Source organism: Pogonomyrmex barbatus, unplaced genomic scaffold (genome assembly GCF_055798465.1).
Source record: "Pogonomyrmex barbatus isolate J1 unplaced genomic scaffold, ASM5579846v1 scaffold10, whole genome shotgun sequence".
Taxonomy (NCBI): domain Eukaryota; kingdom Metazoa; phylum Arthropoda; class Insecta; order Hymenoptera; family Formicidae; genus Pogonomyrmex; species Pogonomyrmex barbatus.
In genome coordinates this window covers 2,313,858-2,326,648 of record NW_028297099.1, presented here as the reverse complement: position 1 = coordinate 2,326,648, position 12,791 = coordinate 2,313,858, and the positions used below count along the sequence as shown (strand labels likewise).

The following is a 12,791-nucleotide window of genomic DNA, read 5'->3' as shown; positions in this document are numbered from 1 at the left end:
ATCAATTTTGTTTTTGCGATTACGAAATAAATTTATTCCCTTGCAATTTCCGACAGATTGAAGTTTGCGTTTTCGTTTTTCAAAGATTTAACGAGAAGAAAAACATTAAATTTGCGCAAAGACCGAGGAAAACGCTGAAATCTTTGTACACAATTTAATGCGACAGATATACGATGACGCAGCTCTATCACGTGCACACGGTTCGGATGACACGAGTCTCTTGAAAGGATAAGAGTGGACAATGATATCCGTCGTCTTTTATCCGCGTTCACTTTCAAGAAGTCGTGCGAAATTTTTTTACAATAGAAAAAAAAAAGATCAAATTACCATCCTAACGCTGTAAATCACTGAGCGTCAAACCAGAGGACTCGTTACAAAATTCTGCATAAAAATTTCGGGTCTCTTTTCAGACCCGTAGGTAGTAGACAGTGGACATGTATATCGAACACGTTCGTTCGCCGTGCGAAACGTGAGGAGCGTCACTCGCGCGCGCTTCCACCTCCAGGAGGCAGAGGCCCAGCGGGGTAGAAAGGAAGGAAGAGACGCCGACTTTATAACAAGTTCGAATTCCCACAGCGGCGTAGGCACACCTACGCCTGGCTCGACACGACGAAACTGGGCGGTTGAAGAAGAAAAAGAAGAAAAAGAAGAAAAAGAAGAAGAAGAAGAAGAAGAAGAAGAAGAAGAAGAAGAAGAAGAAGAAGAAGAAGAAGAAGAAGAAGAAAAAGAGGAAGAGGAAAAAGAAGAAAGAGATGAAGAAGGCAACGCAAAAGTAAAAGAGATCAAAAAGATTACCATATGAACGTTGGAGAGGCCGACCGGGTCGCTCTGCTTCTTGTCCGTCTTCTTGGCCTGCCGCTTCGCCTTGCTCTCGAGGAAGCGCTGCTTCAATACCAAGGTGTCCTGTATATTCTGTTCGCATAATCCGTTGAAGCTCTGATCGAACCTGGGGATGCAATCGGTCTGCCTACGCCGATAGCTCTCGATCCGTCGTCGCAGGCGGTCCACGACCGCCTGCCTCTTCGGGGTGAGCATCTCACCCATGCCGGGTGCTTGGCCCATTTGCTGCTGTTGCTGCTGGTGCTGTTGCTGCTGCTGTTGATGCTGCTGTTGCTGCAGGTGCAACTGCTGCTGGCTGGTTATGCCCAGCTGACCGGCGTTCAATTCGTGGATCGCGGCCGCGGATTGGCCGAGGACGTTGCCGGCGTGCCCGTTCGGGCCCTGGCCCGCGCACACGGATATCGTGCCGGGGGGGCCTTGCGGGGGCTGACGGGGCAGGAGCCCCCCGGCCTCCATACAGCCCCCTAAATCCACCGCAGGATAAGCCAGTTCTCAATGGTTGCCACCGAGGTGGTCGATCGTAACGCGTGATGCCGACCGCGCGGCCACGTCGTCCTCTACCACCGGCTTAGCCGTCGTCTGCGTGACGCGCATCCTCCGCATCCACCCCGCTGGCGTGCCGATGTGCGTGTCCGATTTCCAGATTCCGCGGGGGCGCATCTGGCCGCGCGTGTGACGTTTCCGCGAGGCCCCCGGGGGGGCCGAGCTTGACCGCGGTCAAGATCGACCGCGGACGCTTTCCTCTCGCGAGAGAACGATACTAGCTCGCTCTTATACGGAGTAAACAACGCGGAGATATCCGTTACCGTTACCCTCTCGTGGCCACGCTCTTCTCACAGGCTCGCCCCGCGATGCAGAAGATGCTCCCGTTGATATTCCGACAACCGGCCGGGCTTACACGTACTACACAACAACACAACACACACAATGCGCGTGTGCGCGCGCGTACAACGAAGCGCGCCAACTTCAGCCGACGTAATGCGATGCCACCGGCGCGCGCGGCGTCGACGCGACAGACTCGTCAATGAACGCGGCCGCGTTCCGCCTTTTGTTTCCCGATCCACGTGACCGAGCGCACGATAGTGCGCGCGTCGTCGCACGCAGCTCGCTTTCTTTCCCTTTCTCACTCTTTCTCTCCGAACTGCTCCTCTTTCTCGTAGACTTCAAAACAGCGCGATGATCGCAGCTATGTTCGACGCTGCGCGTTCGCAGTCACATTCATAGCGAATATCCATGACGCTATGCGCCACAACGAACGAGCAAATCAATTCAAAATGCTAGGCTCGTAGGTTAGAGACTCCGGATTTTCACTGACGGCGTTCTCGACATAAAGAAAAATGTTCCTCTTACCAGTCCCAGATATGCAGTAACATCGAGTCCCGCGGAGCGTAGCTTTAAATATCGATGGCGAACTCTCGATGACGCTCGCGACTGTCACTCTTGGCAATGCGCGCAACGGAAGATTCGACGACGGTGGGACGGAAGGTTCGCCGCGCGCGACTAACTTCACGATAAGAGCTCGCCCGAGTCCTTTCTCTCGCGCGCACCTTCTCTCTCCATCTTACGGACGCGTGCTGTCCTCCTCGCTCTCTCTCTCTCTCTCTCTCGCTCCCTCTTTCTCTCTCGCTCCCGCTATCTCACTTCTACGCCTCTCACTTCCTCGCGCGCTGCCTCGTCACAGCGGTGCTGCTGGCCCGCTGGTGATGGAGGGGGTGGCAGAGAACTCGCGAGCATACATACAAGCCTTTCGCTCACACAATCGGAGACCTCCCTCACCCGCGGTGGTCGTCTACGGTGCCGCGCGGATCCTCCTCGAAACTTTCCTGACAGATTCGCGCCTTCTCGACGTAATCGTCTCCCCGCGATCGATCGCGTATATACTATAATCGCATCTCGCACCGAATGATCACCGTTGGTCGGAGGGAACACACTGAGTAAATGTCGACACGACACTGGGTATTTACGGCAGATTTGCCCGATGCGTCGAGCGCGCTGGACGTCACAACAGGTAGTTGAGCGAGGGCAGCGTGCTGAGCGTGCTGCCGCTTGTGTCCGGAGAAAGAGAAGAAAAGAGAGCGGGTGGGAGCGAGAGGTCGTCAAACGGCACCGGCGCGCGCGAGAGAGAAGCCGCACGTCGGACAGACCGAGACGGGAACGCACGTAGGCACGCGGCGGCGGGTTGGAGGGGTCGGGGGACGAAGGCGTGCGCGCGAGCCAAGGAGAGCGGAGACGGCTGCGGGACAGAGAAGGAACGCGGAGAGGGACGCGAGGGGATGATACGGTGGCAGGGTAGGAGAAAGGGAAGAGCGGTTTCAACGTTCGCGGCACGAGTTCCTCCTGCGCGCATTCGCCGCGCGAGCCGCAGTTTCGAGTTTGCCACTCGCGCGCGAAAAGGCAAACGAAAAATTTGCACGCAACTTTCCTCTGTCTGTTTACTTCTCTCGCTCTCTTTCTCTCGGCGATTTATCTTCTTTCTTTCGTATATCCTCTTGGCACTCCATGTCGCGGTATCTTCTCAGTGCCGCACTATCAATCTTCTCTGTCACTATCTCGAGATCGCGATCGCTCCAATTTTCAATATTTCGGAGCGAAGATCGCCGCAAACGCGCACGTCCGCGGAAAACGTTCTGCGATTCATCGCGATGAGGGGAGAGGAAGTCGTTCCTCCTCGCGTTCCAAACTCGCTTCCACGGTGAATCCGCGCGACTCGCGATTTGCCGAGTCGGATCTGCGCGCAACTTCACGCGCAACGCGATCTCCCGTCGCGCACTCTGGACCGCGCACGGCGCGCGGATGTTCGTTCACTGAGCGACAGCGACCGAGCTAGAGCTCGAGCGGCCCGATCTGCGCGACGAGCCATATGTCGTCGACCGCGTCGTCATCGTGCGGCGCCGCGCGTGGTGATCGTACCCCAAACAATTATATAACCTCACTTTTATTCGCTGCCCCGCGATCGCGACACACACTCGTGCGCGCGCGCGCGCACTCGCGCGTCCCGTTCGCTCTGTCGCCGCTTACGATGCGCGCGGCACGGCGGCGGCGGCGGCGGCGGCGACGGCGGCGGCGACGTCGCGGATCGACGTGAGATAATTGTCCGTTAATTCTTCTCTTTCTCTCTCTCTCTCTCTCCTTCGCTCGGTTTCTATCGCGCGGATGCTCGCGCGCGATCGCACCCGGCGACGAAACGTAGACGCGTAATGACCGCGCTTCGGGATCACTCCTAGCGAACGCGCGATGCCATTAACAGAACTGCGCGTAGGGTAGAACGGGGGAGGGGCCCGTTCAAACGGCGAACCGTAATTACTGCCGCCGCGACGAGGCCGCACTCTGGTGGCGACGTGAGAAACCGCCAAGTGGTGTTGATCCGCCGATCGACTTCGCCTAACGTGGCGTCATCATTCAATGGAGGTCGATATTACGCGCGGCCATCGCGTGTCGATAAAAACGGTCAGAATCGTGCTAGAATCCTGTTAGTTTTCGAACACTTTGAATCAGTCGTATAGGTTAGATTATTACGGAGTTTAAACGTCGTAAAAAGAATTTACAATCTTTTTTCAAGCTATTTTTTAAACTTGTTGCTTGTAATATAATGTGTTACATGTGTAGTAAGAACACATGAACCGATACGCAACAAGTTATTTCAGTGAGACATACGAATCGATTGATTACAATAACGTGATTGGAAAGCTCGAATCTAAAACTCGCACAAATACTCTGTCAACCCATCGAACGTCTTTACTTTTCAAAACTCGTCAAAAGCTCGCCAACGTGGAAAATAGTAGGTTCAGATTGAAACGTTCCAATCTATTCGAAGCATGAATATGAAAAAAATAGTAATTAATTGTGAGAAATAAATATGAAGTGTGATTTTATAAACAATTTTTAGATAAAATATCCAAATGCTTGAAAATTATCTTTCAGGTAATATTCGTGATTAACTTTGGACGTGAGAAGAATGAGTTCGGGTAGAGCAATACTTAAAGCCAAATTGCCAGTGATACCAGGCACGAAACCTTCCTTAAGAAATTCACAGTTGCTTATTTCAACAGGAATACCTTCCTTGGATAACACAATAGGTGGAGGTTTACCTATTGGCTCAATATTTTTAATTGGTATATATTTGTATATTTTTTAAAATAATATTTAAACTATATATATTTTAAATAATTACTATCATATTTTAGCATATTTAATACTTTATTAATATATTTTATATGTCAATATCAAAATTGTTATTTTTTCATATTGCTTTCATATTACTTTCTTTTAAAAATGTTATAATTTAGAGTAGAAAATCAGAAATTTTTTCTATTTGCTAGAACATTGTTATTATACTAGACAGCTAATAGCAATTTATTGAGGCATTGAGGCCATCATCAAATTTAGCATATATGAAAATCATATATGAGATGTAAAATTTTAGACTTTTATACATTTTATATTTTATAATGTTTCATTGTGTCTTTACTACATAATATTTTGTATTCACATAAAATAATTATCATAGTAAACTTCTTTCATTTATCATGCAAATAGAAATACAAGTAAAAATACATTTAATGATATGTTTATTTGCAGAGGAAGATAAATATGGCTTTAATGCTAAGGTTGTATTGAAATACTTTATAGCAGAAGGAGTAGTTGTGTCACAGCCTATACTAATTGCATCTCAAGATGCCGAATCTTCTCGATTTGCATCGAATTTACCTGAATTTATAGGTGATTCAGACCATTATGCAGAAACAACTCCACATAATACAGATGAAATACCAATGAAAATTGCTTGGCGATATCAGAATATGAAAACGGTAAATCCAATTCCACAAGGTCAAACATTCGGTCATTATTATGACCTCACGAAACGGATGCAGCCGGAACTTTTGGAACGTGCTGATATAAAACAGTGGCAATATAATGAAGAAATGACAGTAGATAAAAATAATAAATTTGAGAATGCTGCATATGCCGACTTGTTATATACTATAGAAAAAACATTACGCGAAGGACATTATTTTATTTCTGAAACATCAGATGAAAAAAAGATTTTAAGAATTGCAATTCATTCTGTGGGATCAAGACTGTGGCTTGCTGATACAGAGACTGGCTCAAATCGTGATTTATTAAAATTCTTATATTGCTTCAGATCACTTTTAAGGAATTCCTTTGCAGTCGGTGTAATAACAGTCCCAGTTATTAATTTTGAAAACGCTGTAGGTACCGAAAACTTATTTTTGTTGACAATGATCCATCTTACAATCTGTATATATCTGTATATATATTTTCTAGGGTACTATTATTGAGAGAATCGAGCACTTGTCAGATATAGCAATCAGATTGGAATCATTTGCGGGATCACCAAAAGAAATCAATCCATTATTTAAGGAATATCACGGTCTTTTGCATATTAAGAAATTGTGTGCGTTAAATGGTTTATCACATGGCGGAGTACAATATAGAGATCTAGCATTTAAGTTACGTCGTAAAAAGTTCCTCATAGAGGTTGGTATATATTTTCATCTCTTACATAGTTTTAAATTATTGATATAAATTTTTTTATTATTATCAGGTTTTACACTTACCGCCCGAATTTGAGGATACAACACAGCGAGAGCAAGATGAAATAGAACCATCTACTATTGGATGTGCAAGTGGATCTCATATAAAGACATTCGACTTTTAACTTCATATATATTGTACGATTAAATTTTGTACAGATTTTAAATGTGATAAGTGAAATAGATATTTTTTTATTTATTAATTAAATGTATATTTTTTATTGAAATAGTTGATCATTTCAATTATAATTTTCACTCTTTATACCTATCTCATTCTTTATAAAATATTCTAAATTTATTACTCAAAGATAGTATAGTTTGCGATTTTGCTTCTTATAAGCAAGTGGTAAACTGGAATTTTTACATACACTTAGGTCACGCCTATCCCGTTTAACGGGAAGTGCATGGTGTGGCGGCTGAATTAATGTAGAGAAGAGGAGATAGGCTTCGTGCACACTTACAATAATGCGCACAAAGTATCTTTGCCGTGCCTGTATAGACTCAACCTACAAGTTCATTTACACTGTAGAAATACAACTTTTGATAAAAAATTCATATAATGAATATGGAATCTCCAGTATCATTTACCATCTAATTAATATTACATAAGAAAAACGAAACATCCATAACGGTATAACTCTTTGATAAATAGAAAATATTTTTGTATATGTGATATTTGTGTGTTTCATGATTCAGATTTTTGTTATGAACAATCGACATTACAAAAAAATGCCGTAGAATATCTTTAAGTTTTGTAAATGTATGATGATCTCTATTTTATTTTGCAATATATATTAACTTTTTAACAAAAACATAATTAAAATCTTTATAGATGTAAAAAACTGTAAGCTACTTTGTAGTATACTTATTATTTCTTAGATTGAGATACACAGAACACATTATTTTATAAAATAACTGATACATATTCTTTCTTATTAAAGCATTTCGAAATATGTTATATTGTCTTTAATGCCTCAAGTACTTTAGCGAGATTTTATAAGAAAGAAATTTATAAAACAGTTTACTATATGTACATATTTTGTTAGATGATGAAACAAGTCAGTCGTGTGTATATATAAAAATTTATATAAAAAATAATATAAATTTAATATTTAATTGAAATAATAAATAGGACAATTTTAATATTTGACGATGACATAAAAGAAATAAATTTATTATTTATTAATACAAAAGCGCATTCTCCGATCAACGGAGTAGTCATCTGCCATCAGGAGTTCCCCTCGTCATTTGGTGAAGCTTCGACTCGACTCGAATTGTACACGAACCGATCGGCGTGCAAATACTCGTGTCATGTGTATGTATAGGTAAATTTTTCATTCCCCCTCCGATCCTTTTCCATCCACACCTTTCTACTTCCTTCCGGTTCCGTCCGGTCGGTCGCGCATGAGGGCACGCAAGCGCGCCTATAGACCCCCGATGCCGATGTAAAGTCCATCCACCGCGCACGGGGGGTTTTCAGTCCGTGAACATACGCGATCAGGTCCGCCTCGAAAACCGAGTTGTAATACACAGTGATCCGCTTTCAAATGATTTAATTGTGCAAAATCGAATTATCATGCCGCGCACCGAGTGCGATCGTCAGTATCTCATGTGATGAAAATTATTTGCAAATTATTAATTACATTAACAAGCGAATACGTCCAACGTAAGGATGGGAACTAGAAGATTGGCTATGTCGCGCGCTTTTGTTTGTTGCTCGAATATAATTTTCTTGGTGAGTTATCGACTATTTATTTTAAACACAGTTTTAATTTAAAGATGTACTAACCAAAAGTTATTGAAATTTAAAAGAACGTGTTTGTAATTAACATTTTTCCTGATAGATAACAAAAATTTTGAGTTATAAACACATTTCCTAAAATTTATCGCAAAAAACAGAATAATTAATAGAAAAATTTTTAATTATAGATATCGAATAACTTAAACATATAAAATGTAAATAATGAATGTACATAATTAAGTATATGAAATTAATAATTTTTAAAAATTAAATAATTTCCAGAGCACCGAAAGTTGTGCCCACTTTTTACGCAAAGAAAGTAGAACAGTTTAATTTTTACATTTTTCTCTTGTTTAGCTAACTATTGAAATAGAGTATATAACATTAATATAATATAAATTGGATCAATATTGTCTGATTTTAATATAATATGATTATCGTAAGTTATTTGAAAACAGAAATCGATAAAATTTGTAATAAAATTCTACATTTCCTTCCCTCTCTCTTTCAGATGTCAGGTTTTGTGTTGATGTCACTAGGAGGATTACTGTTAGCCGACAATGAACGGATTTTATTATCACGTCTGCTCGGACCTGGTGACATTCACCCCGATCAACCACTTTTTTATTATTTGGCTTTCGCTATAGTCGCACTAGGATTTCTTATCGCCATCACCGGGCTTCTCGGATGCTGGGCGGCTTGTCTTTTTAATCGTTGCATTACGATTTCTGTAAGATTTTTTAAATATATTTTAATATATTAAATATTACATATTTAACATATTAAATATTTATGTATTTTAAATATTTTAAGAACAGTTTACATGTATTTAACAATTGTTAATAATTTTTAAAAACAATTTATTATATTTTTTATTATATTGATATTTAGAAGTAGAATATATATATATATATATATACAGAATTTGTTATTTAGAACGTGATCAAAAATCTATGTCTGAAATTTCTTTTAATAACAACCTTGAGATATGAATTATTGAAATAGATAAAAATAGTTTATATCATAATATTGATATTTCCTAATTTAAATAAAAAAGAATTGTTTATTTAAAACATTCAAAGCCTTTGTCTAGCCTGTGTATCGCGAGTATATGACACGTGTTCGAATGCGTCAATCAAGCGTGTTTCACGCGCAGCGTTTTCTAGTAAATTCACTACTAGTGTGGTTGGCTCGTCGAGCCTATTTGAAACACCAGATTTCCTACTTCGGGTTCGGTCATGCATCGTTGCCCGGAAACGGATCTGCTTGTATACAGATACGCGCGTAAATAAAAGGAGGGCGCGTTCGAGCGCCGCCGTAAAAACTCTAATTATCCGCTCGTGGCTCGAGCGAGCAAGAGTTAAGTTCGCCGAGAGAATAAATTATCATCTTTTTCGTTTTGCCATTTTTAACGCCATATTTAAACGTCAATCGTCAAACATATCGTCAAATTAGACACAAAGAGGAATATATTATTATTATTTTAAGCAATATTAAATTAATGAATCGAAACTAAGCTAAATAAGAAGAATATGCAAATATGTTATAAAACGTACAAAATTACGAATTGGCATTGCCTGGATTAATTTTCTGTTTGATTTTTTTAAAATATTTTTCAGTATCTCTTAACAATAATCTTGCTACTGCTTGGTGAATGCACTGTATGCATCATTGCCGTTTTTTGGCCTCATATACTCGGGATCGACGTGAGACCAGCACGTTTGATACGCGCTTTGCAACGCAGTTACGCTGTACCTGGCCGCGAACAATTCACGGCAGCCCTTGATCTTGCGCAAACAACAGTAAGTTTACACATCCAATTAAAATATAAAAATATATATCTTTAATATATCTTAAAATATACATCTTACGTTAACATATTCATTTTCTAATTTGTAATTAAATCGATTAGAGTAGCCTAAATGTAAAAATTTTCTTACAAATTAAATGTGAATTTTAATAAGCAAAATCGTACGAATTATATTATATTTTCTTGCTTCATATGACTTGTTGATTGTTATTTTTATTACAACATTATTATACATAATTGAGGCGCTATTTGTGTACAAATTTCTAGTTGCCGGTACGACTTTTTTCTCTGGGTGTGTGAACACTTTCATCGTTTCCGTTTTGATCACTTACAGTTCGTCTGTTGTGGCATAAACGGAAGCAGCAATTACGGCACGTCCTGGTGGCGGCTGCAGGAAGTCGGTCGCAGAGAATTAGTGGTACCTCTCAGTTGTTGCACCCTGAATAACGCCAATGAGACGGGCTCTTTCCTCAACCCCGAACCTGCCAATCTCACTCTCTGCCAGGCTCTGAACCCTGCCGAACATCAATACGCCCGACACACTGTGGTATGCGCGATAATGAGGAAGTTATTACCTCTTTCGCTGTGTCGTGCCGTGCCGTGCGGACGCGTGCGAAACGAACTTTCCGAATCGGCTCGCATTGAAGGAAATGCAGAGGCGTTGTCATGTCAAATGGAAAATAAATACATCTTAAACGTAGCATGTCGACATTCGCATAACTCTACGATTTTATTTTATGAGAATGAATTTGTTTATCACGGTCGAGAACACGCTCCTTGCGTGAATATACAAACATGAATATATAAACATGATGTTGCAAATGATTTTTGGAAAAAAAAAAAAAGGAAACTCTAGTTTTTACTTTTTCCGAAAAACTATCTATTCGAATAGAGAGACATGTGGTATTTTGCACTTCGATTTTTCGCGCTTTGTTTGAAAGTTTGCGATAAAGCCGGCATGTCCTCGTATGCGAATACTAAAAAAGAGAATGGCGTGTCGTTAATGGCTTTTGTCTCGCCCGACCCCCATAACAAGATTGGAAGAGAATTTATCAAAATGCGGGTAGTTGGCAATGGCGTCATATTGTTACGATCTTACTTCAACACTATTGTTTTGCTATGCATTAATATTGAATATTGAAAGTTACATATACCATTTTTTTTTTGTTTTACATTTAGGGTTGCCTCGAATATATCGAAAAATGGACACAAGATCAGGCCTTGATCTTGTTGGGTATCGTATTAGCCATCATGTTCGTCGAAGTCACGGCGCTCCTCAGCATACTTCTCGCTTGCTCTCGAGAGAACAAGAGAAGTAAATCGCAAACATCGACTTTCACCTCCACACAGACTTTAAGCCCGTTCGCCGAGAGTGATCACGATTATAGTAAGAAGGATCTTTATTCTGAATTACAATTTTAGATCTCATCTTTAATACATTTAATTTCACGGCAAAGAAAACATCCTTATTTTTTACTTTAAAATATTTGGAATTATTATTATCTATTATTTAATTTAATCGTGACCAATTTGATTATAGGCATAGGAATTGAGAACAGAATGCACACGGCCGGAACGACGTTTGGTGCCAAATCATGAAGATGGCTGGAGGGCAGCGAAGAGCGGACAGCAGTCGAGGAAATAAGCGCGAATAAGCGCGAAACATGCGACGATACTAAATATAGCGTATTAGCGACGAGCGGAAAGAGTATAATCGAGGAATGGCGAAATCCTCCCAAATATTCGGAAGATCTGCTGCGAGGCGATCAAACGTACGAGGAGCGAGCGGTCGACGTTGTGATCGACAATCGTCCTCCGGATTTTCTTAAAAGACACGCACAGTGCGCGCAGTTAAAGACCGACAATGCGAATACGAATAACAATGATGACAAATTGATTAAGATCAAAAGACCTCAGGGCGGCGGCACAGTTAGAAGCATTCCCATTAAAGATTATCAGGCGTCGATCGCGCATAACATCGGCACGTTGAGACGATCCATGGCACCTCAATCGCAATTCGAGTCTCTAGTCTCCGAACCCGAAAAGAGCGTTTACGTACCGTTAAGGAAGAAGAGAATTCCTATAATTAGCAGCTCGCATCACCGGTCCGCATCGCAGACCACGTGCCTCGTCGCGGAAGCCGGTAGCTTTCAGAAGAAATCGTCTTGCCGCTTTTGCGACAATCAGCAGAATCCGCGCGGTTTCTATTGCGCCGATCCGAACAAAAACGTCGAAGATATTCGACACTTGGACGAGACGGAGGACCGACATTGGTCGCGGGACGGTTCCGACATTGACGAATATTTCCACAAAAGTTTACATGAAAGATCGTTCAAATCGAACGATCACAGAATTTTGAAACGCACGCGCGAGTCTTCGGAAAACGCAGGGACGGTAACGGCGGCCGGTACGAAAAACGAGAGAGTGACGGAAGAGGAGGCGAAGGCAGAGTTGCAATTGGCAGAGGGTCACGTCGGTCAGAAAATATCGGCTTACGAACAAAATGCTCGACGTAGCCTGCGTGATCCCGGTCCCAGGTATCGATCGCTCTTTGAGGTGAAGGGACACCGCACCATCGGTGTACCGTTGGTGGGTATGCACAACGCCTGCGGCTTACCCGTCGTGGCTTCCTGGCACGATCGCGAGCTTCTGGATTCTCTGCGTATTAGCCGCAGGATCACGGGACCCATTTACAAGAGTCCTCGCACGATTCCAAACGTGCGACGTCGCACACAACCAAAGAGGAAGGCGCCGCAACCGGATCGGGGGATGGTCCATCCGAAGGACATCGGTGTTAAAAAATTGACGATCAAATCGACGGAGCATTTGGACGGTATTGACAGCG

The 12,791-nt window shown here is 42.4% G+C and overlaps 3 protein-coding genes across 7 annotated transcripts in view; 2 read left to right on the top strand and 1 right to left on the bottom strand.

Annotated features, from left to right (window-relative positions):
* The window catches only part of mam (neurogenic protein mastermind), a 162,730-nt gene extending 159,791 nt beyond the window's left edge, over positions 1-2,939 (bottom strand). For both annotated transcript variants that reach the window (XM_089085548.1, XM_089085549.1), the window contains exon 1: positions 796-2,939. In XM_089085548.1, coding sequence (XP_088941674.1) covers positions 796-1,296 — 501 coding nt within the window. In that variant the 5' untranslated portion in view covers positions 1,297-2,939. The remainder of the gene's footprint in view (positions 1-795) is intronic.
* The window catches only part of Elp4 (Elongator complex protein 4), a 53,108-nt gene extending 46,486 nt beyond the window's left edge, over positions 1-6,622 (top strand). The window contains exons 1-5 of one of the 4 annotated variants that reach the window (XM_089085553.1): positions 4,149-4,287; positions 4,762-4,952; positions 5,419-6,050; positions 6,127-6,339; positions 6,407-6,622. In XM_089085553.1, coding sequence (XP_088941679.1) covers positions 4,796-4,952; positions 5,419-6,050; positions 6,127-6,339; positions 6,407-6,520 — 1,116 coding nt within the window. In that variant the 5' untranslated portion in view covers positions 4,149-4,287; positions 4,762-4,795 and the 3' untranslated portion in view covers positions 6,521-6,622. The other 3 variants (XM_011634377.3, XM_089085554.1, XM_089085555.1) reach the window with 3 other exon arrangements.
* Positions 6,623-7,641: 1,019 nt separating this feature from the next.
* On the top strand, positions 7,642-11,627 carry LOC105424251 (CD63 antigen). Its single transcript, XM_011634379.2, has 6 exons — positions 7,642-8,130; positions 8,648-8,866; positions 9,756-9,938; positions 10,281-10,493; positions 11,126-11,333; positions 11,487-11,627. The coding sequence occupies exons 1-6, from the start codon at positions 8,068-8,070 to the stop codon at positions 11,543-11,545; spliced, it is 945 nt and encodes a 314-aa protein (XP_011632681.1). The 5' UTR covers positions 7,642-8,067; the 3' UTR covers positions 11,546-11,627.
* Positions 11,628-12,791: the final 1,164 nt, after the last annotated feature.